The sequence below is a fragment of the Neodiprion virginianus genome, chromosome 3 (assembly GCF_021901495.1).
Source record: "Neodiprion virginianus isolate iyNeoVirg1 chromosome 3, iyNeoVirg1.1, whole genome shotgun sequence".
NCBI lineage: Eukaryota > Metazoa > Arthropoda > Insecta > Hymenoptera > Diprionidae > Neodiprion > Neodiprion virginianus.
This window is the reverse complement of record NC_060879.1, coordinates 31050861-31077215: the sequence shown is the minus strand read 5'-3', so window position 1 is coordinate 31077215 and position 26355 is coordinate 31050861. Positions and strand designations below refer to the sequence as shown.

The 26355-nt window shown below is 41.8% G+C and overlaps 1 protein-coding gene across 22 annotated transcripts in view; it reads right to left on the bottom strand.

The window, feature by feature from the left end:
• The window catches only part of LOC124299971 (GTPase-activating Rap/Ran-GAP domain-like protein 3), a 62378-nt gene that overhangs the window by 24900 nt on the left and 11123 nt on the right, over nucleotides 1-26355 (bottom strand). For 2 of the 22 annotated variants that reach the window (XM_046753477.1, XM_046753482.1), the window contains exons 1-2: nucleotides 17429-17870; nucleotides 16248-16977 (exon numbers count right to left, since the gene is read on the bottom strand). The exons of 5 other annotated variants lie outside the window; for them this stretch is intronic. In XM_046753477.1, coding sequence (XP_046609433.1) covers nucleotides 16248-16570 — 323 coding nt within the window. In that variant the 5' untranslated portion in view covers nucleotides 16571-16977; nucleotides 17429-17870. Of the gene's footprint in view, nucleotides 1-246; nucleotides 1208-2738; nucleotides 2869-16247; nucleotides 16978-17428; nucleotides 17874-26355 lie in introns of those variants that run through there. 15 more of the 22 variants (XM_046753484.1, XM_046753489.1, XM_046753469.1 and 12 more) reach the window with 14 other exon arrangements.

The following is a 26355-nucleotide window of genomic DNA, read 5'->3' as shown; positions in this document are numbered from 1 at the left end:
CAGACTTCCGATAAATTGATGATTCCCAAGATTTGTTCAGAAACTGTACAAGAATTTGGCAAATGCATACGCGAATCTTTCGAGCATAAGATTGTGCGTCTTCTGTAATTAACTTGCCAAATTCTTGTACAGTTTCTCTATTATAGAATTTGTGCAGAAAATTATTGACAAAGAAAGAAAACATTCTTCCTTGGTTCGATGCCGATCAGGTCGGATAATACAAAATCATGACGATACTCAACGTACATATTGTGACTGGCACGACGATGCAGGTGTCTCAATTGCGAGGAATTGAGGACGGGTACGCAAACGGAACGCGATCTGTCCCTGACGATCCTCGGAGGTGGGCTGGCCGATGCAAAAGTGGTATCTGTTGAACTCGAGAAACGGTCATCCTCGTCGCTCTCAAGATCGGTTGAGGGCACCACGCTGCTTACGCTGCCACCGCGGTTCCTTCTCGGAGTGGCGTCGGAGGCCGAAGAGGAACCGGATAACCCTCTCAAACGAGACACAAGCTTCATATCGAGACACAACATGCCTCAAATTCTACCGCTGCTTATCAGCAATCCATCGCCGCCCTCCTTATCACATGCAATGCACAGGTGTACGTATACGTATATCAGAGCGTTACATTTCGTGTTATTTGTTTATCGGAAGTATATGGGATAAAAACCGCGAGCCTCGCCGCCTCAAGAGGCACCCGACAAGTTTCACTTTATTGACAAATGCACGGCGGCGTTTGTGTATATTTACAGTCGGCAAACACCTGCGACTCACACTGACGCGTATCCCTTACACGCAGCCCGGTGAACACGCGTCCGTGTTGACGATCGTTTCAAAAGCTCGTTTTCAAGCGCCGCTAATCGCGGAAAGCAAGCATTCCAATCGTCATATCAAATCCTAATTGCAAACGTCCGACTGCAGAAATTGCTCAGGCCGCCACGTACACGCAACCTCCAACCCCCAACCACCCCGTCAAATTCGATAACGCTTCGGATACAAGCAGGATTATACCCGAGGATAATGCCGGCAGTATCCTCAACTACAAGGGACGTAGACGCGAAATTTATTTTTTTTTCGTTTACTTTTTCAAGTTGTACTCAATTCTACCGCTTCTTCATCACCGGTTAAAACGGTTACCGCGAAACAGGCGGCAGACGGAGTGAGTCGTCGACGTACCGCTTCGCGTTCGGACTACGACTGGGCCAGGATCGCGACGTCGTCGTCGTCGGCGGCGGGGGCGACGGCGGGGGCGACGGCGGGCGTCGCGTGCGACCTAACCTGACATCTGTTCATAGTCTTTGCGTAGCGTACAAGTTTGGCGTCGAGAGGTGTCGATGAGGCGGTTCTTTGTCACTGACACACTTTTGCACGCACTCTATACCTGTCTCTTCGATGCGTATAAAAAGATGCCGCAAAAAGCGTATCAAGGTCCGGTGCAGGTGACTTTCCCTTTTCTTCAACCAGCCTTCGGCATATTTGGAATTTGGGAGGAACTTATTCAATTACCGCAGCGAAGTTATCTCGTCACGTTCTCTCGCAAACTTTTTTTTATCTTTCGTTCGATGGAATCCCACGATACGTTGGTTAAATTTTTGATCTGAGGATTCAGCCGTCTTTTCTGTAACAGCAGCGGGGGTTGTTCGTGAATTAGAAAAGGTTTTCAAGTGGCCTTTGACAAGAGGGTTTCGCAACTTTTTATGCAACCCCTTTTCATACGTGATCTTTTGTTTAGAACGTCCACGACATTTCGCACCCTTCGATCGCGTTTCCTATTTATTCTTTCATTCGCGTTTGATGAAAAGTTTCTGTTTTAACCACACGTGAGAAAGTAGGCCATGGGTTTTGAAACTTTTTTCCCACACCTTGCGCTGACATTATATCGGGTGTGATACACTTCGAATAGCGCGAAGCGTTGTCGCAAAACAGATTTCATTCTCAGCCTCCTCCTGAATTGAGCAGGTCTTTTACACTCTGGTGTGACGCTGTGAAGAAAGGGGCGGAAGAAATAAAAAAACCTACACACGGCTAGTATGCCGAAAGAAGTAATTTTGTCGATGATTTTGCGGTGTGTGGAAACGTCGAAGCGTTCGAAACTTCATCATCTTTCGTAATCGTTACAATCCTGAAATACGAAGTTCGGATCTATGGTTATTAAAATCCCTGCAAAGTGTTTAATACGAGTAATATGTATCGATAAATTTTTCCTCCTCGTTTAATTCTTTATCTTTCTCTTCGCGTAAGAAAGTGACGCCGTAATAATAATCCTGAATTATTCATCCGATGTATACGCGTGACCTGCGCCCACGTGTTTTACACATTTTAACAAGCTATCCGCAATTAATCAGAGGAAAACAAGATCGTTGTTTCAACCCTTAGATGAAAATTCAGAACCCCTTTTAACAAAGCCGACGCAGAAAGAGACCATATTACAAACTCCAAGCGTATTCCTAAAATTTAATAAAATTCTACAGCATATAAACGTTTGTGTTACTAAAAAATGTGCAAAATTTTCGTTACCGCAAATTTCGGCATCGATATTTCGGCCCACCATCCACGTTTTTGTTATACTTACATACATCGATAAGGTGATAAAGAGAAAAAAATACGTGTCATCGGGTAGTAAACAATTGATTATATCAGTTAAAAGTAGATGAAAATAGTTGGAGAAAAAAGAAAAACCATCAAGACTAACGTAGCAGGCACAAGGAAAAGGATTGTTCAAGGCTGAGTCATACCGTGGTTAAATCACGCTGACTAAACCTTTCTCCCAGTGATCGAGGCGTCACGTCGGCGCGTTCTGTACAAACTATAAATTTTATGGAGAACGTTGAAGAGCGGGTATAGGAAAACGATAGAAGGTGCCACCACGCAGTGGAGCTACACGGTTACTGCGTTTACCATGGAAGTAAAACGCGGCTTACCTCCTGCATTCCCTCTCTTGAATGCGGCAGACCCCATGACGCACAGAGAGTCACGCGATATAGATACACGTCCTAAATGCAGGCGTGGAATAATCGCTTCTGCGTATAATGAGCCATGTGTCGGAAAGAAGGTCGCGTTCGTTTCGTAACTATAGTTACAAAAAGTAAAAAAAAAAATAAAACATTATCTCGCGCTAATTGTTACTTTCAAATAATATCGCTGAACAAGTCATGTTAGAGTGGTCACAACAGATTACCAATGTTCCGTTTTGTTCTTGATGCTGCTGCTGCTGCTGCTGCGAGCCTGCCGATATAACTTGAACGATAAATAACCGCTCATTACCCGACGAAAATAGAAACTGTAACAATTAGACTCTCATGTGTCGTGTGTTGGCAACCTACCATCTGCACAATCCCCTGTGGCAAATGTCATTCGTTCTATCATCGTGCATTTCAGTTCAATTATTTAACGAAGGTATTGATTTTGGAAATCTCACGCTTCTTTACTGGATCTATTGAATTTTTTCACACCTATGCCAATTTATAGCTCATGATCATTATTCACTTTACACTTTTGTCCGCTCATTACAGGATAGGAGTTATTCTGCTACGGTGATCAATTATCGATGAAACGTAATAAAAGGAAAAAGAAATTAACCAACAATCGTACCGTAAACGATTTTTATACGGATAGTGGCTGCTTCTATAATACCACTTGTAGACCACGCGTATGAGTTGTTGGAGTATCAAGTGCCAATTAATCGAGGTCGCTGATTGTATTTTAAAATTTTTACGCCATAGAAATTTATTAATGATAATTTTGAAACATTGATGTATGTATGTAAAAACGTCACACGTTTTGTGATATTTACGGATATTTATACTTTTCGTTATATATAATTATAAGCTTCCTGCTCTGTGAGAAATTTCCCTTTGCACAATAATTTCAAATTTATTAAATTGAACGCCTGCGTATAACTATATGCGTGTATATTCGACTCGGATTCAATGCAAGAGTGAATCACTCGAATTTTATTCATCAAACGACGAGTACAAATGGAGGAAAAAAAAATTGAAATAACAATCTATCGATCTGATCTTCACGCGGTGAATCTCGCACCATGGAGTATTTATTTTCCGCGTGAAAAAATCGTTGTACCTTGGGAACGTCAGTAAGAAGAAACAGGACCGAGAAATAAAATGAATAAATAATCTCGGGCGATATAAGAGACGTGTAATCAATTTTCCGATTACACCCAGGTACCTGCGTTCAAATTATACGGAACGATGTACAGCTACGGTTTTTCTTTACCACCCGAAGTCGAAGTCACCATCCTCGAGTAATTACAAGTGATTAAAAGTATTGCGTCCCCAAGAAACGACCTCCGGAGCGATCGGCTTTCAAAGTATGCTGAGCTTATACAGGTATACGTGCATGTATACAGGTGAGCCTTCGTGTATACGGGCATCATCCACGTGGAATACAGTCGTCGTAATCAGGGATGGCCGAAAGTGCTCCAATTTGCGTTCGCGTTGCTTTCCGAGCTTTCGTAATCTCGAAGAATACGCCGACGCTGTTATCCTTGTTAAGTGTCCGACGTCGACGTTCGGGCGTCCTTCCGCACCCTCCTTCTCCCATCCCTTCATCGACCCTTCAATGCCCTGGATAGATATTTCACACTCGCCCGCGTTCGCTTCCGGCCAACCGAGTTTATGCAAAGCACCATGAGTATACACGGACCGGCATGCCGGCGGCTAGACGTTGATGTTGTACACACCATGAGATAGTTTATGATGCATATTGCACGTTATATGCACGTGCATATAATTACATCGCATGTTTCTACAACGCCGTTCCGATTGAACAGTGGGAGAGAAAAAGTTTAAAAGAGTTTGAAATAAAAAATAAAAATTAAACTCGCATGCGAATCGTTATCGATTCTTTAATTCAGCTCATGTTACTACATGGAATGATATTTTGCTCAACTGACCTGGAAAATTATTATCGCGCATTGTCCTTCGATCTGTACAATAAACTGCAACAATACCCATTTCGGAGTAATAGGTAAAGCACCACAATGGCCTCAGCGTTCCTTGTTCACACATAAACGTATAGAAAACCTACGGGAAGATAAGAGCAAAGATTATATTGACTGCCTGCTCTTTCTTATGTCCAACACTTAACCCCAATCTGTTCAGCGAACGTTACGACCTTCGAACCACTCAGTCATCCCATTATACATGTATACATAAGTATAATTTATGAGCATATATATACATAAACGCGGACGTAATTGTTATCGCTTGGAATAGGCTTATTGTTGAAGCGAAGTTGGACGTCACCGCTTTGCTATTGCCCACACGTGGACATCCACGGTTGCATAATAATCAGCTGTTTTCAAACAGAGGGTAGATATCACTCGAGGCGGAAGAAATGTACGCGGAAAATAACGAGCGAAATATAGTGAAAAAAATATAAGGGAACGGTACAAAAAGTAAAAGAATAAAAACTCACAAAAGCGAGTAACGTCGAGTTATGAGAGCGAATAACAGAATTTGCAATAAATTCAGGCGAATGTGTACACCTACATGCATTGCATGCGTATCGTGCGAAAGAGGCGTAAAAATTGCCCATGGGGGTACGAAATGCCCGTATAGTAACGACCTGCTTTCACCAACGTGTATATTCAGGGGAACACGAGAGAAGTGCTAATGCGTAACCCGTACACTTATAGATCGTGCAGAATTCGTGTGTCATAGGCATAGGAAATTCGTTCTGCTTTGCTGGTTGGAGAAAATTTGGTTTACCTCAGGCGAACCGTCAACTAGTTTTTCCTCTCAACGGCCAATTCACAAAACTTTTTTGTGGCTGCACGCAATGCAACTCCAATCAATCCAATAATTCATATTCGGATCGGTGTACGAGACTTTCCGCAGATGAAAGAAAATCGGGATGAATTTGGAGGAATGAGACATGGGAGCAGGGGAAATCGAATCGAAAAAATTTGGCGTTGTCGTTTTTTATGGTTCTCAGTATCCCCGATTTAAGATACGAAGCCGCTGACGCGATATCATCGACCCTTTCGAATGGATCTCGGATTTTTGCGCCACTGTGAAAATCTCCGGATTCGAGCCATTGCAGGGAGGATTTTTTTTCAGACAAGATGTTTATGGATTAAGTCGTACCTGCGGAAAATTCCTCTGCGATTATAAACACTAGAACTACCGAGGTAAAATGTAACATGAAGTAGGAATTTGAGAGTGAAATTGTAAAACCAGCGTTATAAAACAACAATAAAATTCAATATATTGCTCCTTTAACTATCGTTGTAAAAGTCACTACATCACTGCGGAAAAAGAATTTAACGTGAAGTACGAATTTTGTAATGAAATTGTAAAACCAATCATTTCGACTGGTCTGGTAGTTCTGTTGTGGAATTTCGTGTTTTACATAACAGATGTAAGGATTATACGTTTCCAAACCGTTTAAGGTAGCGCAACGATTTCACGATCGTCATGCAGACGTTTATGACGATCGTCCTCGATTGAACATTGAGGTTCAATCTTGAGAGTAGGTCAAGCAGCGAGCAATAAAATTACATCTGATAGTTCCAATTCTGGTTTCCTCAGCTATTCCGTACGTTGTAATATCCCCGACGTCGGGGAAGTTGGGTGCCGTCGGGCGTCGAACTCAAACTCACGGAGGACGCCTGGCGTCGCACCAACGAAACGCAGAGATTGTAACAAAACATCGTCTGGGTCAGGCGCAATGGCGCCACTTCGCGAACGGTTTACTATACATGTATATATGCGATGCATACTCCGTTCATCGAACTCTGAGGAGGTTTACAGCTACGAATTTATCCCCGAACGTGTTCCTTCTTTCAGATTGGGATATAGTTTGTTCATACGCGTACGATTTTCTCGTTTCCATTTCCGATTCGCGTCAGCTGTCCAAAGCTTTACCCGACAGAAGTGTACATATACATACATCAATTTATACTTTGCCCATAGGTTTACGTACCTATATACAGATATTTACGGGTACGAATATACGAGCGCAAATTCCAAGAGAGAACAGGAATTGAAACACCGCGGAACCGTGACTTCTTTCCTCGCGATGATATGTTGCAGCTTCCATACCTATTCTGGCAAAATAGCAGATTACATCGGCGAGTTTTCACGACAGCTGGGTGAACTTTCCTATCCTATACTCCCTGCCCGCCTGACAAATGAGACTCGCGATTCGTATCACATCCGAAAGTTTATTACCCACCTTCTCGGTACCGACCGGCTCGAAGGAGTTTGGATAGTGGGTATTTTCCCGTCCTCTAACTTCCAAATTACTAAAAATCAACGCCAGGCTTTTTATAGGCGGAATTTAAATAACTGATTTCGCTCGGGTATATCCACTTCTTTTTTCACAAACTTTTTCCAATCTTTTCAGCCTCTTTAATTTTCTGCGAGTTTTCGACAGAGGGAAAGAAGAGAATTACTTTGCTTCAGCCGTACGATGCTTTGTGACTATTAATTCGCTTCGTTGATTTATTTCAGTCAATCGTGAAGATTGATGTTGAATCTTTGACGGAAAAATGCCTCGAGTTTAATCGGGTTTCTAACATTTTGGATGTGATGACTTTTGAAATTTTTCACATTCAGAATCACCGATTCTTTTCCTACAGTTCATGTGATCCTGCAATTTTCGGGATGTTTGAGGCATGCAAATCGTAGATGTGTCATTGGTTTGGAGTTTGGAATCGATGCACAGGAATGGACAATTCCAGGTTTGAGAAGGATGTTATTTTTCAATCGGTAAATCAGACCCTGTCACAAGTTATCGTTCCTTGAATTGAATGAGAATATCGAATTGGGAAGAAGTTCCGGGTTGAAATGAAAGTTATAATTCAGACCACGTGACCGTTGGAGAAAATCTCTATGGTTATTCAGATATCAAATTGGCCAAGAACACAATCCAAACAATCTCGTATTCACTTATCTCCAAGAAATACTCCGCTATAGGTACAAGGGATGGTAAAAAACTGGTAAGCTTGCGTATCTAGTTCAACTTGGTGTGGGGTTGAAGCGTCTGAGCAAACAGGTTTGAACGGTACTTTTGAAACTTGGTAAGTACGTTATACATCGCGTCATTCGTATACGTATATAGCTATTTGCATGTGTACAGCAGACTCGGCATTGCAAACTATTACCATTGTAGCTAACTTTAAACAAGCACGTCTTCGGCAGTTAGGATACCCCAGCTTTGCCACCCGCCTGGCAGTTTTAGTCAGCAAATCGCTAAAGTTGAAAACAAAGTGGCAATCCAACGTGTCCACGCGGTCGCGCGCGTCAGGTGTACTGAGTGGAAAATCTTTTCGAGGATGGCTGAAGGTCGCGAAGGGATGAGAAACGACAACGTAAACTCTGCGGGGAGAATAGTTTAAAAACGAAAACAGAAAGAAATGTGAATTTAATGAACGGTAGATTCTTCTTTCAGTGCTTCGCGAGGGAAACGATCATCGCGAAATGGTAACGGGTAAACCTACAGGTTATCAAAGAAATAACATCACGAGATAATATCTGCAGAACAATGAGGAGTGTAATGGCATGAAAGATGCAAATTATAGGACATGAAACTTTGCTGGACGAGGGGAATTTGAATTATCTTGTGCGAAGGATTTGAAGTTACCTTTGGTAATCCGAACTGCTTTTAGAAATTCACGTTGGATTACATCTGTCGGATATAGGGATGTATGCAACTATCTATCACGTGTACACAAATGGCTCCAACGAAACCCTTCTGGGCCTACATATATGTATACATAAGTAGTAACATGACAATGAAAGATTCACGTACAGAAAATGCTAAAATGTTCGTGATAAAATCGTGGGATACTTATGTATTCATATATTCCGTATACCAGGAGCATTCTGTAGCTGATATTGTTCATGCTAGGGAAACGGTGACCTGCACTTAGAGAGTAAAGTGAGATTCAATCATGACTCGACTTCTCTTTCTTTCTTCTCCGTAAAAACCAGGATAAAACCACAGTCAGCGGTTTTGTTAAGCTCATTCAGTACTTAACGGCAGTAACCTTTCTGAAAGCGACCAATTAGCAATTTTGAAAAACAAAGAAACGAGATTTAGTGGCCATCAATTGATTTTGAAACAGGCAATTGTGGTTCGAAGAAAAAGAACAATACTCATCACTGCACAAACAGAAGACGGTTCGGAACAACGAGCAAATTAGAGATTAATTTTTTCTGTAAAAATTTCAATTGGCGATAACATCAATTGGTGTTCTAAAAACTTTTCTTTTCTGGATGAGTGATATTCATTTGTCCACGAATTTCACTTAGAGGGTGGACGAATTCTGAATTCCATAACATTTACTGCTCTGGGAGATGCATGAACGATTCGTACACAATCCATCGCAGACGAAATGTCAGGTTTTGTCGGGAGCCTAAATATTAATCACGTTATTAATTTCAGTAATTGAATGAAAAATGTAGTGAATTCTTTTACGTGACGTGATGTAATTGGTATCATAACTTTAGGCGTACGTTATGAATACAGAAGCCGTCCATAAATTATATAACGCTGATGGAACGACCTCCGTTATGCAATGTGATTTCCTGGTAAAAATTTCACAGCTATATTATTCGCCACGTTTTTATCATAAGGTTGTAACAAAAAATACCTTGCCATCTTTATTTTACAATTAGACCAATGGCTGCTGAAATACGGTGATAATAACGGCCTAATAAAATGTTATGCTATGCTGGAAAATGTATGAAATGTTAGGTAACACGGATAATAACGCCGTTAAAATAAACCAGTTGAAAACGAGATCGAACTTCTTGAAATTTATGGAATTTTCGTTATAACGCATCTGTTTCATTGCGATAATCATTCCAAGACCTATATACAGTTACTTTTCTGGATTTATTCACTATTTCAGTAAAGCTACTGCATTATTGTACGCAATTTATCTGTTATTAATTAAATCATGCAAACTGAATTTTGCTGACCATTGGATGCCTCTTAGAAATGAACAAAGTCGTTCTTTCATATTCGCACCATGATTGTTGGATTTATGTCGTACACTGGTTCAATTTGATCCCGGTATTTTTTAGTATGACAAAAATATTACTGACCTCCTGGTAGGTAAGTGTTCTCCGACTACAGTTCGGATCGCGTTTGATGGTAACATTTTTTATCTCGCTGCAATAGTTCGTAGGTACACGTAGTTCGTCAAGCTCCATCGGTTGGAAGTACAGAAATCTGTTTGAAAGCTCGAAGTGTTTCCGAGCTTTCCGTGTTTCGGTTCCTCTGTCAGGCGAGGCGTCGCTAACATCTGGGTTCTGCTTTACCTTTGCAATCTAAATCGATACTCAGCCCTCGGTTGTTCGTTCGCTGTCCAATTTTTTGGCGCTATTCGTAGCTTTAGCAGGAATAAAGTGTAACAATAAGCTTTGATTTGAAGGGGTATAGTTTTAACTGTTTCATGAATTATAACGATTTGAAAACGACTAAAATCACCGGTTAAAGAGAAAAGTTTACAAGCTAAATAAGTTTTTGAAATCGCTACTTTGCTGAACATTTGGTACCTCATCTCGGGTTTTATCTTATCAGTAAGATTTATCACCCTCTGAAGTCGCTTAAACGCGGATAAAAACTTATTTTGAAGAAAAAGCGTGGATTCGTGTGGTGAATCCGACGTAGTTCAACCTTCGGTCTTAAATCACTTTCTGTCTAAAAGAACAACTCTCCAGGGAAATTTCCTTCTAATGAAAATGGTTAGCTACTTCATTTATTACACAATATTTGTATCGATCAGGTACGTGTAAACATATTCGTGTTTTCAGTCTCGTAAATCGCGCTGCAATTCAATAACAGAAATAGAAACAAGCCGTATGGAACCCGTATGTAACTTTCTGTCGTCGAGGGAGGGTTGAAAATCAAACATCCGTTAGTACGCGTGTGCTTTTTATCTCAAAAAAATTTCATCGCGGTAGCTCGAAATACAGATGCACCCCATGGGGCTCTGTTCAATTTCAAATAAAAGCAGTTCAAACACGGTTACACAGGCGCGTTTGAATTACGAATTCTTTATTTTCAAAGGATATGGGGGGTCAAAGTGAAGCGCAACATTGCAGAATATTTGTTGCTTCATCGAGCAAAAGGTGAAGTCTAAACCGTTAAAGCAATAAAGGTCACCCAATTTGCTACATGGCTGCTGCCTAATATTATAAACGTAATATATGCACACGGTGCATACACAGGCTGATACTAATAGTGCTAGTTATATGCTAAAATAATAAATTAACACGATGTGCTGCGACGCGATTACGAGCTCGGCTGCCGCTAGCATCGACTACGACAAATATGCATTATAGCCTGCATGGATGCCGATAAATTGCATTACGCAAACATAATGCCCATAACCATCCGTTACGCTAAGTGAGAAAACTTTCCTCGGCGAATAATAATCTGCACCGATCCGGCAACCGTGTAGCAGCAATATAACGCGGGTTCGAGAGGATGATCCATCACGTTCAACGTTGAAAAAGTTTTCCGCTGCGTTGTAAGATTTGAAAAATATATATCCATGTATCATTTCATCTATCAATTTGCGGAAATCGAATTTGGTGACATTGGACTCAACTTGACGAACGTTACATTGGCACCGGTTCACCACCATTTGTTACCATTTGTGGAAACCGAGTGAAAAACTGCCAGGAAAAGCCACTAGAATTCGAGTGGCTGTTTCGATAGGCGAACTTCCAAGTTCGTGACACGGTAGCTTGGGAGTAAAACGTCGGGAATAAATTGAGATCACGGATCAGCGGAATTGAAATAAATCTGCCAACTTTGGATAACGGTGATTGGATTTTGTCTACCTGTTTGAAATTTTAAGAGCGGGAAAAACCAGGCTTTTGATAGTTACGTGAGAGGTCACGGTCAAAATTTACACCGGAATCCTCGAACGCAGAGATCGATCATCGCGCGTAAGCTCGTCACGCTGTTTCGAACCTCTGTCAATATATTTTGTATGTGTATTCGAGTAATTGCGGCAATGAATTACGTAACGTCGACCCTTTGAGCTTTGCTCGGTTATAAAATAAACACACGAAATAACGTTGAGGAACGTTTCACGGGAAATCAGCTTCGGCCTGTAGTGTGCTGACAGGGAAAACGTGTAATGCAAGCTCCTTAACACCCGACCAAGATGGTGCCGTGTACTCGTACATACTTACGTGTTGCAGATTAATTTACAGTATGGTCATGTCGGAAATTTCTCCTCTCCGCGTGAAATGTATTATTCTCTCCTACATTGCGTGTAATCTTTAGAAAGGGTACAAGAGCACTCGAGTGTGTTACTGGCAAAAACACCTCTGCGTCTTCCCAACTTCTCTGTGCAAACATTGTTACGTGCCGTTCTTCGGACGACGGGACGCCAGAAATTCCATTCCAGACTTGTTTATTCTTATTATGAATTGTCGTATCATTTACGACAGCGCTCTTTGCGAGTAAAGTAATTAAAAGGTGCACCGTTGCAATACTGTAGGTATACGGTAAACGTTGTCAGTGGCAGTAATATCCTTCCAATTTGGATAAACCTATACCTACAGAGAAAACACTTATTTCTCATGCGGATATTTAGTTATCGTCAAGTGAAAAATGAAATCATTCAGTTTCTTTTTTTATTTTGCTTGAAATAGTTTCACTTCATTCAAACAGAGCTACAAAAATTTAATTTGTGGTTAGTTGATTTCTTCCTTATTCCAAGTATACTCTGTTCGTAACGAATTCAAATCAACTTTTAACAAATAAAATATTTTACGCAAGGTTCACCTGTAGGTAAAAAGTTTTCTCAGTCCATTGTAACGGCATCGAAATCATTTGTCTTGTCCTCAGAATTTCGGGCAAGTCTCCAATTACCCAATTCACAGATTGCAGATATTTCCTTCACGATTTACCCCGGTTTTCCATGAATACAAATTCCGCATCACTGTGCGAACGTGCGTGTGAGTTCGTCGGTGGCATCGTTCAAGTTTACCTTTATTGCGACTATGCTAATGAATCAGGAAAATGGAGAAATAATCGGTGGCTCTTAGAATAATCATTTCGGACAGCCATGCGGGTGCCTGTGACAATTTATGAGTATTAGATATTCCGGTAATGATATAGGCATATAATGGATAGCCTGGCCCTTCTGCCAAATGTGACGCACGTGAAAGGTTTAATTTACAGTTCCCGTCTTTCTCATATCCTCTAATCTAGGGTTTTTGAGGACGCAATTTCCTTGTTCGACTATATCTTCACATACACGTAGGCAGCCAATATTACCACAAATTACAACGGGTCTCTATATACATATTATACATGTTTGGTGTCACTTCTGCTGTAATTATTGATAAAAATCTTGTCAGTTAGCTGTTATGCGCTAATGACGTCGAAATGAATTATAATTGCGCATGCATACTCTGAATACGAAATAATACCACCATGTATGGGAACAATTTATTTCATTTAATTTGAAGCCGAGATGGAGAATGAAACATTTTCCCAGTGGAACGCGCGCGAGTAGAATCAGGAACTTTCACAGGCACGTGTGCGTATCATAAAATTCATACTCCGTAATCGTGGAGTAGTACAAGGAATGTGCAAGACGTCAAATCCAATTATTACGATGTAATATAAACTCGGCGATACAAGATGTGAATATTGTAATTGGAAATTTTCTTTCACTCAGATCATCGGCGTTAATTAAAGTTATGAGAAAATGAAGGGTTCGTAACATAAAATCAATTCCAGCCCTGACTGTACGATTTCTTATCTAGACTTCAGCAGGTTCACAGAAGCTCTTGAATACCCGAGTAATTTTATTTTACCACGAAATTGAAATGACATTGCGTTTATGCTAGAATTAAATCAGATCACGACGATGAAATTTTTTCTCGTCAAACATAACAACTCTTACTGCGTGTTACACGCAGATCAATCCCGAAGTCCAGACATTCTCGAGTGTATAGCTCGGGTTTCTTGATACCCAAAGTTTCAACGTTCATTGTGGAATGCTAGGATTTGCATGCGAGCGAGTTCTCGGACGAGATTCTCGCCTCTCACTTTCCCCTTGAGAGATTTACGCTTGACCGGTTGACCGCGAGACGGGTAAACCTACAATTTATGGGGCACAATTTGATGTGATCGAACACTGATCCAATTAGTTTTGATTGGTTCTATTTGCACGAGATATTCACTTTCACAGTCCGGCGTAGCTTCGTTCTAGCTTATCCACGATCCAAGTATTCGTTACCTGCAAATATACCGAGCATCGTTCAATTTTATTTTCCCGCCACGCTTGATCAGTTGAGTCAGTCTGTTAGTAACGATGAAAGAAATTATTGTACAAAACAGAGAAAGAGTTACGCAGGAGACGATCCTGTGCTGACATGACAGTATATAAACAGTTATTCGGAAACATCGCTTCAGGAAGTGGATAAACATAACCTGGTTAACAATAAACGTTATTTCAATCGATTACTTCGCACACAGCTGTCGATGCGCTTAAGTTATCAAAAGCGTTTACGTTCTTTCTTATGGAAATTCTTCCTTGTTCGCCGAACCATGTTAGCGACCGATATTCATGGTACCTAGCTGCGTACTTCCTTCGATACAATTCAGATACCAATCAAACCGGTCGTTTAGTTTCGGTTAGTTTCGACAGATAAGTGGTGCAGTAACGTAACCAATTCGATACACCAATTTTCTATAGAAGAATATTCTAGTCATCAACTTTCAACGGCAGCCGCATCGTAACCCATTAATTACTAAAACAATTCCGCCCGTCGATTCGTTGCTAACGATAAAAACACCGTTTCGTACGTTTAGTATTTCTGCGCTCGTTCGTCTACTCATCAAACACGGAAAAACTTGTGCTTTCTTCAACTAGCCAAGAAGAGAATAACAGATTTGACGATCGATAGAGGGAAATGGTAATTCGTGTACGTGCGAGGAATTAATCATCGATAAGTTTGCTACTATTCGTAGGATTATTTTTTAGCGATTCTTTGAGGGAAATTGATTCATGATGTAATGGGAGAAGTTTCGTTACATGAGTCTTGAGTGCGAATGTGAATAATCACGGATCAGCAGCATGTCGGTGAAAACATTCTGTGGTAATTCGTAGATCCGACGCGACGGATAAATGGATCGACCTAGAACGGTCGGGGGCAAATATTTGCGTTAATTTACCTATCCGAATTGTGTTCAAACACGAGGGTTCAACTTTATTAATAAAACGTTCAAATGGCCGTTTTGTTTACAGAAATGCTTATATGCGAAATGCAAAACTGGCGAATGCTGCAGGATGACGAGGTGTTCTTTTTGCCACCGATGTCAAAGTCTCCAATAACTGCCTGTGTATCTACTGTAACTTTTCACTGTCGCATCACCGTAATCCTTTTAATTAAATTTACCGTCTCACTAACATAAGGCAAAAGTTTGCTGCGAGTCCTCGAGTTACTAGTTTTTTATCGTAGTAAAAAAACGTATAATTCCAAATGCGGATCTGACAAAAAAGGGCTTCATGAAGTTTCTCGTCGAGATTTTTTGCTCATTAAAGAAGAACAAAGTACAGTTGTACGAATCAATTAGAATTATATAAGTGTGAATTCGTAACATTCTTGGTGATTGATTTTTTTCTCATAGCACAACTCGTACTCGGATATATGCATAAAAGATGCTCGGTTCCGTTGTTTTCCGAGCGAATGTTTTCACTCGGGATAACAAAAGATTTTTAATATTCACCGAGCTACAGCGGAGCGCTGACAGTGTAGGTGATGTATGTAACAATAGGATCCTTTCACGGCTCCCAAGTGATCTGAATACGAGAGAATCCTACAGGCTTCAAAGACGCTTATACTTGTTGCTTGTGAAATATCTAGGATTTGAAAAGCACTCGGAGTTTCCTAGGCGGAAATTATACGCTGATCTGCGCCAAGGCCCTGACAATGCATTCGGTACCACGCTCCAAGATCAAGCGCAGCTTAACGTGAAATCATTGACTGTAAATACAGCCGCTTAACAGACTCGCGGTAAAGGCGTGTGTTTCCAAAGATACGGGATATACTGCAGAGAGGATTGCAGGTTATTCATCGTCTGCAGCAGAAGATTTCATTCTCCGGCTGCGGATTGCCGTAAACAGACCATAAAGGGGAGACATACATGTATGTACCAGCAGCGGAAACTCTGCCCGCTGTTACGATCTCGCACATCGGTGCCGCTTGTGGAGTTGCGTTTTCCATAGGCGTACTCACCTCGAAACCGCGATGGACAATGTCGTCTGGTGTAGGTGATGCAAAATGTCAGCAACCGCGCTCCGTCGCCGGTGACTTCTGGCCGTTCGTTTAGCCCGCGCATTGAACGTCAGGGCTCTCCTCAAGGGGCTCTCCTCCTCCGCCATTAGACCCACCTTTGCGCCCTTTTCGAACTCTCCAATGCTCCCCCATCTGGTTATCACTCCATGCTCGGTAGCTGTCCCGGTTCCGGTTCCGGTGGGCAGAGGAACCAGCGGCACCGGAATCACCCTCGGCAGACAAGATGCCTTCCTTGCATGGCTCACTCTTGCTGCTGGGTCCATTCCAAGCGCAGGTGATCCGAGGGTTCTTACGTCATGAGTTGCTCTTCCCTGACTTCCTCACTCGTGACGAAAGCTTATTTTGCCGGACGGGATTCTCCAGACTCAGCGGTCGGCTCGATCCCGGGTTGAATTTCTTACTGATTGTGAAACGAGAACGCCGAACCCGAGGCAATGAAACTGGATTTCTCAACTTTCTGCACTTCCCTGAGGAGGCGCTCTACTTCCGTTAATTATATCTTACACGTACGAGGATACGTTGGGAGATTATACCACCACTTCCTGCTCCTTGATTCCCGGCCTCCGGCGATATCTGTTCTAACTATCTTGCTGGGATACTGCAGGTTGATTCAATAGGGATCTAATCGTTGATGCTTAAGGTGGACTAACTCGGCAATGGCTGTTCAGCTCTGCAATATGGTTAAGAGTAGGATTATAACTAGAATGAACCTCTGTCTTAAGACGAGTCAACTAATTTTGAAATTGGAATACGCAATTACAATCTTGGCCCGAACAGCGTACATCAAGTGTGATTAGCAACGCTGATTAATGCAGTTCAGTTTTCCAAACGAATTTTTTGCACAGAATTCAGCACTTGATTTATGACGTCTCTTCTGCAAGAACACAACTGGTGTGGAGATATTCCGCGTATTTACATTTACAAAAGGTTATATTCCGGTCACTGTTATCAACAAACAAAAAACCAGGTCGAGACTCTTCGGTTAATTTGAATCTATAGTAGGTTATTTAAGTAACGTCGAGCACTATCTGCGAATAAGAAATTCACTCGGCTTGCCAGTTTTGAATATCAATGATCAAAAGTTCATTATCTTAATATGTTAGTTTCTTCTTAAAACTCACAGTTCTCATCAAATTTCAGCAATGATTGCAGGCAATTTTTTCAGCATGGACCGAAAACTGGTAGTCAGTGTCGAGGCAACCCAACTTTAGCATCCGGTATGATTATACGCGTAGAAGTTGGTAACGTAGTTCAGAGTAGTTGTTTCCTCTGGGATGTGCCGAGGCACGTTTCGCCGGAAGTTTACACTGTAGTTTCAAGTCGCACCATAAAAGCATATCAAATGAGAATTTTCGGGCGTCGTCATTATAGCCTCTGTCACTCACTCACGTACAAGCCGGACTAACTTCCTTCTCCCAAGTTCCATTGTCGTTTTTCCATTCCTGCGACACGTAGAATCTCCCCGAAGAATTGATGCTCCACTTATTCAATACAGGTATGCCGGTTCACATGGGTGCACCGCACGTACAGCCCTAGCGGTTCTCGCTGCTAAATACGACGTGTTTCTCGCGCGCCAACACCATCCGATATGAGCCCGGCCTTTGGCCCTCGTTAGAGCTTTTACGCGGGGCTATGAAGAAGCGGTGCGCGAGTTTGCGAAATGCCCCGTCGATAGGCTGCTGCTTCTGCAGGGGATCATTGGGTCGTTCAACGAGCCTCACCTAGTGTGCCTGGGTATAACGGGATATCGGACAGTGCGACGACGTGCACAAAACCTCGACAAACACCCGCCTCGCCGCTCAACAAGTGAAGCTTTGATCATCGGTTCACTCGCTTCTCTTCCATATACCGCGCACCAGATTCCCCCGTACAAACCACCACACCTTTCTCCCATCCCCTGACCAGCCTTTCCATTTTGCGGCTGGAAACTCTGTTGCATCCATATTTATTACTGAACATTGTATAAGGTAGGTATACTCTGTTCACTAATATTGTGGAATAATTTCAAAACACTTTTGCAGTGTCGGTATTGACTGTTTCTGTAAGCACCTGTTTATCTTATAACAGTGAAGGTTAAAGAAGCGAAAGAATTTTCCACAAAAATGCGAAATCATGGTTCGTTAATTTTTCTACACATTTCACTACGTATTCCGAACAACTGCAGATTTGCAAGCAAAATTCACTCCAGCATATATTTTTTCCAACGTCTGCGTATAAAGTTCAATTTCCGAGGCTGTGGACCATGCGTAAGGTGCCCCATTTCCCAACAGTGCGATAAAATGACGTTAACGCATACGCACAGCCTCAGTGCTCGGTCTTACACACTAGGACTTTCTTTGGCACATGCGCGCTTTCGGACAAATTAATTTTACGCATCGTGCCATTCAGCATAAGTTACTTAACAGAAATAATACACGCTATCAACGGCTCCTTCCGTCATTTTGAAATCTACCTATGAACTTTACTTCATCTTTTGAACATCTCCAACAAAGTTTTTCTTACGACGACAGATTTTCACGATACATTTGTATTAAGTATATCGAAATCCGTGATAATAGCCGCAAGAATAGAAAATTTGTCGACGCAATTTGATCATACGCTACGAAGGATTCAATGGAGATCAAATTATACAGTCATAATGATTCCACGATATCTGTTGCTCTCCAGTTTATAATGCGAGTGAGTTTGACCTGGTTAAGAGCGCTTAATTGAATTTGCCAATCTTGATGGCCTAACCGAAAAGTTCGAATGCGTCTGAGGTACCATAATGGTGTGTGGTCATTCAATCCCCCCACGCACAATTCTTGGAAAGTGAATAAAATCTGAAGGGATAATTGTCCCGCTTAATTGACACTTCCATGCTCTGCAAGCTCTCGACTAACATTTTCTACGGGCGTTCAAACTTCTGCTTCTGAATTTCTGTGACTAAATTTCAAGAATGTAGCTCGTCTCCTACACAAAACTCTCCCTAATCTGTGTAAATGCTATAAACTTGAAAAATGTTAGACCGTTTAGCCTTTCCCTTCGAAATACCACGGATTGGTGAAGGAGTGCTAATCAACGCTTGTTTTAACCGCTACTTTCCCTTAGATGTGAGAATTTAAAGCTTATTAACTTTAACATAACGAAAAAGTTATGCTACCTCTTATCGGTGAAATTGTTATATTCTTGTCGATTGCAATTTACTGTGAAATATCTTTGTTGAATGAAAAGTTGAATGAATTAATCCTTAAACACCCTATCCCTGACACCACATACTCTACTCTAATATATTTTCAACACACATCACCTGTTCTTGCATAGATTTTTGTATTATCTCTGATAGACTTGACGACGAACAGTATCAAATGTCATCATTTTCAGACTAGGGTGGCTGAAATAATTCGCAGACCGAAGCCTCATGCGATATATATGTATAATTACCAAATTTGTTTGTAACATCATTACGAAACCTTCTATCATGGTATTCGAGGGTTGTAATTTGAACCTTGATGGCTACAGCTTACAGGCACTTTGTTCTGGTGTCAGGTTTACTTTTGATTAGGATTTCTCTAGGTATATCTGCACTAATTTTAGTATACTGGAATTAGGGGGAGCCCGTTTTTGGCGTTACTCGTAATCACCGTAACCCATTGCGCTATGACAGAATCTGGCACGCAAGTGTCTAGTAGGAGAAATGGTAAGCGTTTCGCAGCAAAAGCTCGCACGTACGAGGGAAGCAAAAAACTCTCAGCTTTGTAACTATGGTTACGTTTAATGCTGCATACCGAATTGTTGATCGTTTCATAACGTAATAGAATTGTAATCACTTGAATATTTTAATTTTCAACCGCGTCGTTTGAACCAGCGTACATTCAACCGTTTACGTATTCAAGTACTGATCGCTTCTGACTGGCGCGATAGAAATTTTGGGCGCACACATGCAGACACCTGTAATTACTGACGTACGCGACGGCGGTTGTTCTTGGTTAGTATAACATTAATCAAGTGACGAGGGTACGTGGCAGCTAATCCGGCACCGAGCCAACTTTCGGAATGTGAATCAATTCAAATTGGATTCAGAACTATTCGATTCGCGTGGTACAATATCGCAAAGCAGCTGGGCTTCATTATTGTGTACAAAAACTAGATTGGTACATTCCTAGAGTTGTTACAGGTTTCACGGACCGGGAAAACAGCCGGAGTCAATCAAAATCAAGGAAACTTTTTGAACCATTGTGCTAGGAAAAGCTCGGAGAATTTCATTATGCAAACACGGACCTTATAGTGGAATGAAATACGGTAACCACCTATGTTAACGCGACTGATGAACTATTGCAGCAAGATTTTTTTCCCATTCACGGTACGCGATGCGCTAAATTTACTTGTATAATTTTATGTCTCAAATAGCCTTAAATTCTGAAAGTGAATATCAATACGTACTACTTTACGATCATCATTCAAAGCGAGACTTATCCCAAGTCCGAATTTTGATAGCATTCGCTGTGAACTAGGGTTGACAGAAATGAATTAAACCGAGAATTTCAGTAGCAATAGTTCGTATAGAAACAACCCTGATTTCATATTCATGCATCGTTCGATCTTCTTATATCGTGGTTGTTTTTTTCTTGGTTTTTTATTTACTTGTGTTTGAATATAGCGAAAAGTCTGACCGCTCGAAGATTGATGTCTCATCTTATTCAACTCGCCTCAACGGATCATTTTTTTGGCAAGTCGAAATAGACGATTTTACGCACGTCTGCGCGACTCGCTGTACTATAAATTATTGAGGATGATTCGATCGCTATTTCTCTCAACGCTGCAGGGGATTAATTATTCATAGTGAGAAGGTCTCAACCGACATACTAATTCCTTTATATTTCAGTGACCCACCGACCTGAAATTTAATAATTAGCTGCGTTCACGAAGTTATCAATGTGGTCGATCTTTGACTGCCTACTTTCTTTACTTTCTTAGATCTTGAATTGGTGTTAAGTAACGCTCGTCATTAAGTAAAACACTAATAATTTTGTAACTAATTGCAGTATAATTTTAAGTATTATCAGATACGAATATATTATACTAATGCCGGTGAAAATGTATGACCTCCATGGACATGGTCCACGTTTTGTTTGAAACTTCATGAGAAATGAATTATTCTGTTTCGATTTCTGACAAAATATCGGAGAAAAATGAGGTTTAATTATTAGGTTGCTATGCAACTACAATCGAGATAGCATCACACGACGTTTTCCTGACGTAAATAAATCGATAGGTACAGAGCCTGGTTCCTGGCTTCATCCATAAATTCACCTTCACTTTCTCCTTTACCCTGATACTCGCATAAGGTAAGTGTACCAGGTATTGACCCTATCCTAGTTATTGACCTTTTTCGGTCGTATATGTATGAACCGTAGTTCTAAAATTATCAAAAAATAAATTTACAGTATCTAACCCTCTAGGAATTGTTTTTAGTCATCGAGAAATTCACAATTTGTGCCGTTCATAGTTTAAAAAATTAAAGGAACAATAATTGGGTCTATACGTGTCAATAAATGGTACACTAACCTTAACTGTATTCTTTTCGCCGTTTCAAAGTCTGAGATATGTAGCAAGAAATCTATTCGAGTTTCGGCATCCAACGTGGAAGCAGCTTGAAACGATTCAGTGTCTTTCTTTCGTATCCACGTTTTTGGTTCCACTTCTTTGGGTCCCTTTCGTTTGGGCAAGTTTCGACCCAAGCTTTGAGCTGGTGTGTCGCTATAGCTTCGTTATGCCGGTGAAGTCGACGTTGTGGAATCGTTGGTCCTATAGGCTGAGCGTGTGAAGCCGATCGTGTAGATATTCGGATTTGGGCTACCGCGAGCGGCGACTCGCCGGGCAAAGTAATCGGAAGCGCTCGAGCTCTACTGACTTCCACTCGATCGGGCGTGCAGAAAGTCGCGGCGCCATGGGAATCGCGTTACGGTCAGAAAAAGGAAAAATGACGCGAAATAATGGCCACCGACGGCAAAGGGAAGAACGAAACAGAAGCCTCTCTTGTGAAATTGGACCGCGACCTGCCAACTTTTCTCCCCAAATATATATAGCAGCCTGTGCAGATTTTCCACTAATGTGACAAAGCCGCGATGTCAGGATCTTCCTTAACCGTATCTTATATCTATGTATAATGTAATTACTTCGTGCATGAATCACAGAGGTATAATTCGTACTGTCGTGACGCTGTACAGGGAAATAAAGTTGAACGTGTGAATTCGCTCGGGGTAACCGGAGTACTGGTTACTTCAGCGAATTTCACGAAATGGTGGACTGTGACTTTGTAATTATGACGCAGAAATCCGAGTATTACATTTACCGGAAAGGTGAATATGAAGGGTCGGTAATTACGTACAAGCCTTCAAGAAGGAGTAGGCCAACGTCATTTTCGATGAGTGAATGACAGGATAGGATTAACGTTGAGAGAAGTCAAACAACTATAATTTCTCCGCGATTTGCGTTGTCAAATTTCGGCATCCGATGGCCTAGTACCCTCGACTTTGGCGACTGTATCGCTGAACGTGGATTACACCAATCGGACCGTCGCACCTGAAGAAGGTCCGTCAAGATGATCGATCATCTAATCGCGATCGACCCACACCGCCTTGAGTGCCCAACAAACGATACATTCGATGGTTGCTCAGGGGTGACTGATTGATTACAAGGCTTTTTCACTGATGGTGTTTAATCTTCCGATACGAATGACGAGGCAATGTTAGTACAAGCTTTTTCTGCACTATCCTCGCACCAGATACTGGGAAACAGAATAGGAGTTGTGTAGAATTAGTAGTGAAACCACTTTTTAAGATGAATTTTACGACCAGCGTGTAATAGCACTGCTATTGAAGACGAGAATTTCATTCAAATCACGTTCGCTATATAATTGTACGGAAGCAAAGCGCTTGAGTGTAGCCTGAATTCAAGGGGTCGACCTGCGAATGCAATATTTACATAAGTATTCCTTTCATGCAAAATGGCCAAACAATACAAGGTCTTTGTTTGATAACGTCTCAACGCGTAACAAATGAAACACGTTTCGTGAAAAACGTATCTTGGATGACGCTAATGCAAAGCGTCGCTCAGACGACGCGACGTAATCACGAAGAGCGCGCTGGAATCCCGTTGAAAAATGTTTCTTGCTCCATGTACCACCTCACGGTTTCAAAACCCGATTTAAATATCCAGCGTCAACACAACCGAACCGGAGTCCTCGGGATTCGAAGAAAGCCCGATCTTCCTTCTGGCGGAATGCTGTCTGAAACGTCTGCTGGTCCCTTGATATGATCACGTGCTCAAGATACGATGTGTAAGCTCAATGGATCCTTACATTTGAAGTAGGTAAAAAGGCGGATGGCGAATCGCTTGATAAACCCGTTCTTGCTCAACGCGGAGAACGGGCAATCGAAAAATTCCGCGTCTAGCATAACGAATCTCACTTGATTCGCCGAGACGCGTCTGAAATTTAAAATAGCCTGGATAACCTGAAAGAGCACCCTTGTTCAGCGTACCCCACATCCTCTGACCCAGCATATTCTGCTTTTGAATCCCTGGTGGCAAATATCCTTCTTGTCATCGCGATCATCTATACCTATGCCCGCAGACATCGTCTTCGTGATAAATTTGAAGGATATTTCTCTCGAGGTGCGTTTTTCTCGAGTTGTCGACATCGATGTCGAAGCGACGGACGTCAATGGCCCCTTTAAAAAAAAGTGAGGGTGATACTCAACTGACTGATCGACCCCACAAGTCTTGTCGTTCACCTCATATTACCCCCCTTACATAATTTACTCTGGGTTTTGTTATTGGAGCAATTCCCCAGAGCGCTCGAACAAAAAAGTATCCCTTTTCAAGGTGTCGTATAAACTTTGTTAACGGACTACTTAGCCATGCGCGGAGCAGTTCATACGAGAATTTAGACAACGAATGCGAGTGTGTAGCTGGGATCGGCTAAACTGCCGGATGTGGTCCCAGTTTTCGTTTCAATTAGGCATACGAGTCGTGCATACGTGTGAGTCCAGGCCTGAAATGCTAGGAGTTGGTTGTTAATTAAAAAGAAAAAACTTTAATGGGATTCTCCGGCGTCAACCGCAATTAGCCTCTCGGGTGAAAGATGAAAAGGGGTGCAGGCCAGGCTAACGCCCACGAGTGACAGTAACACGCCTCTACCTGCACGCGTATATAATATTACCTTTCACGTTCCGTTTCGCGAGCCACTGGAACAGCGTGTGCTGAAGTTGAAATCTTTGCTTTTGACGGCACGACGATACCGATACAGACAGTGAGACGATGGCACCAATTCAACTGCATGGTTTTTTCAGCCTTTTTTTTCTCTTTCTCGACATCAAGAAGATACCTAACAGACCGTGCGGGACAGGATTAGGTCCAGGTTGCCGGGTGGCTGGACACGTGACTAATCGGGTGTCTAACGCTCTCGCTACGTCACCCGTGCAGCTTCGAGTGGGGTACGTAAAGCTCTTATCGCGGGTGGCTACAGCTTTTATGGAAATATGGTAAAAAGTATAATTTTCTTAGCGAAATGCACTTTTTTCAGAATAATTCAAGTTCGCACTTGCGCGAAATTCATATTTCCCTCGACTCGTGAGTTATTTAAAAACTCGGTGAATTCAATTGATCGATGAATATATTTGAATACATTACAGCTGCATAAGGCTTTACGCGCTCGATCGAGAAACTTTCATAAAATTCACATATTTTGCCACGGTAATTTAATCTTCGAAGAATTTATGAAAAGTCCAGAGGACGATCGATTTGTTGAAAATATCATCTATCGATTACCCCATAATATGAATATTAATAAAGACATACAGGCTCGGTTCTTAATACCGCAGGAATATTTGAATACAACATTTTTTAAAAATATTTGCGGACGGAATTTTTTTTCTGATTATAAAAAAAAAAAAGAAAAGATATCTATCCAATTACAGACTTGACTCAGAAGCATGTAATCACCGACTGTTTAATCGCGCATGGTTTACTGTGGATTACGAAATTCGACTCAGTTCAGGGCTTTTCAATTATAACTCCGTTTTACTGGGTATACGAATAAAACAGGAAGATGGATACTGGAGAACGTTTGTTATATAATAGTTCACTGAAGCGTCACGTAATCTCATTAATTTCGTATAACCGTCTCTTTTTTTCAATATATAACGATTGAAAAAAGGTATCGCAGATGGCTGTATAGGTAGCGTATTCAAATCATTTTGAAGCGGCAAATCGTAGAGTCAACGTCGTTATTAGAAGATTTACGATTTAGTAAAGGGTGGCATACACATTCGCATGTCCTCAGCGGTCGAGTAATGACGCACGTTGCGATTAGTCCACACGAAAATTGCTGGACGATCGTTATAAGCTACTTCGGCCTCGGTCACCCAAGCATGGACAAGTCCTGTGAACGCAATTTTCACTGTAGGAAAAAGTCCTCTTCGTCCTGCTGCCCAATTGCGTTTCTCTACGAGCCGACGATCCGATTAAGCAACGCCAAACGCCGCGGGCTCGATACGTTCGAGTTGCGTGATAGCGAATGGGAATTCGGCGAAACTTCTCGTCGAGTGAAGCTCACGCAATAATTAGCGCAAGCTTGAGGTCTTGGCGTCTGGGGACCAGGTCTGGGATCGTGCGCTGTGGCCCTCAAAGGCATCTGCCCGAACTTGTCAAGGATTAAGGCTAACGGAATTTCCTACAGGTATTAAAACTTTGGCGTTCCGAAACCCCGCTACCTCCTCATCCCAGCCATGCAGAAACACGCGAGATGAGAGTGAGAGCAAGAGTGTGAATATTTATCAGTAATATGTGGGTCAAAAGTTCTAGGACTCCGTGACGCCAACCGTGGCCGTGAGGCGAGATGGTGCTGTGCTTGGTTCGTTTCTTTACCGAAATAAACCGCAGGTACGAATGTATACGATACACATTTCGGGCTGTGTTTTTGCTTTCTGCAATACCAGCAACGATAATGCTCGGCGAGGAAAGTTTTTGCGGCTGAACATCTGATTTATTCGTTTTCAAAATTCAT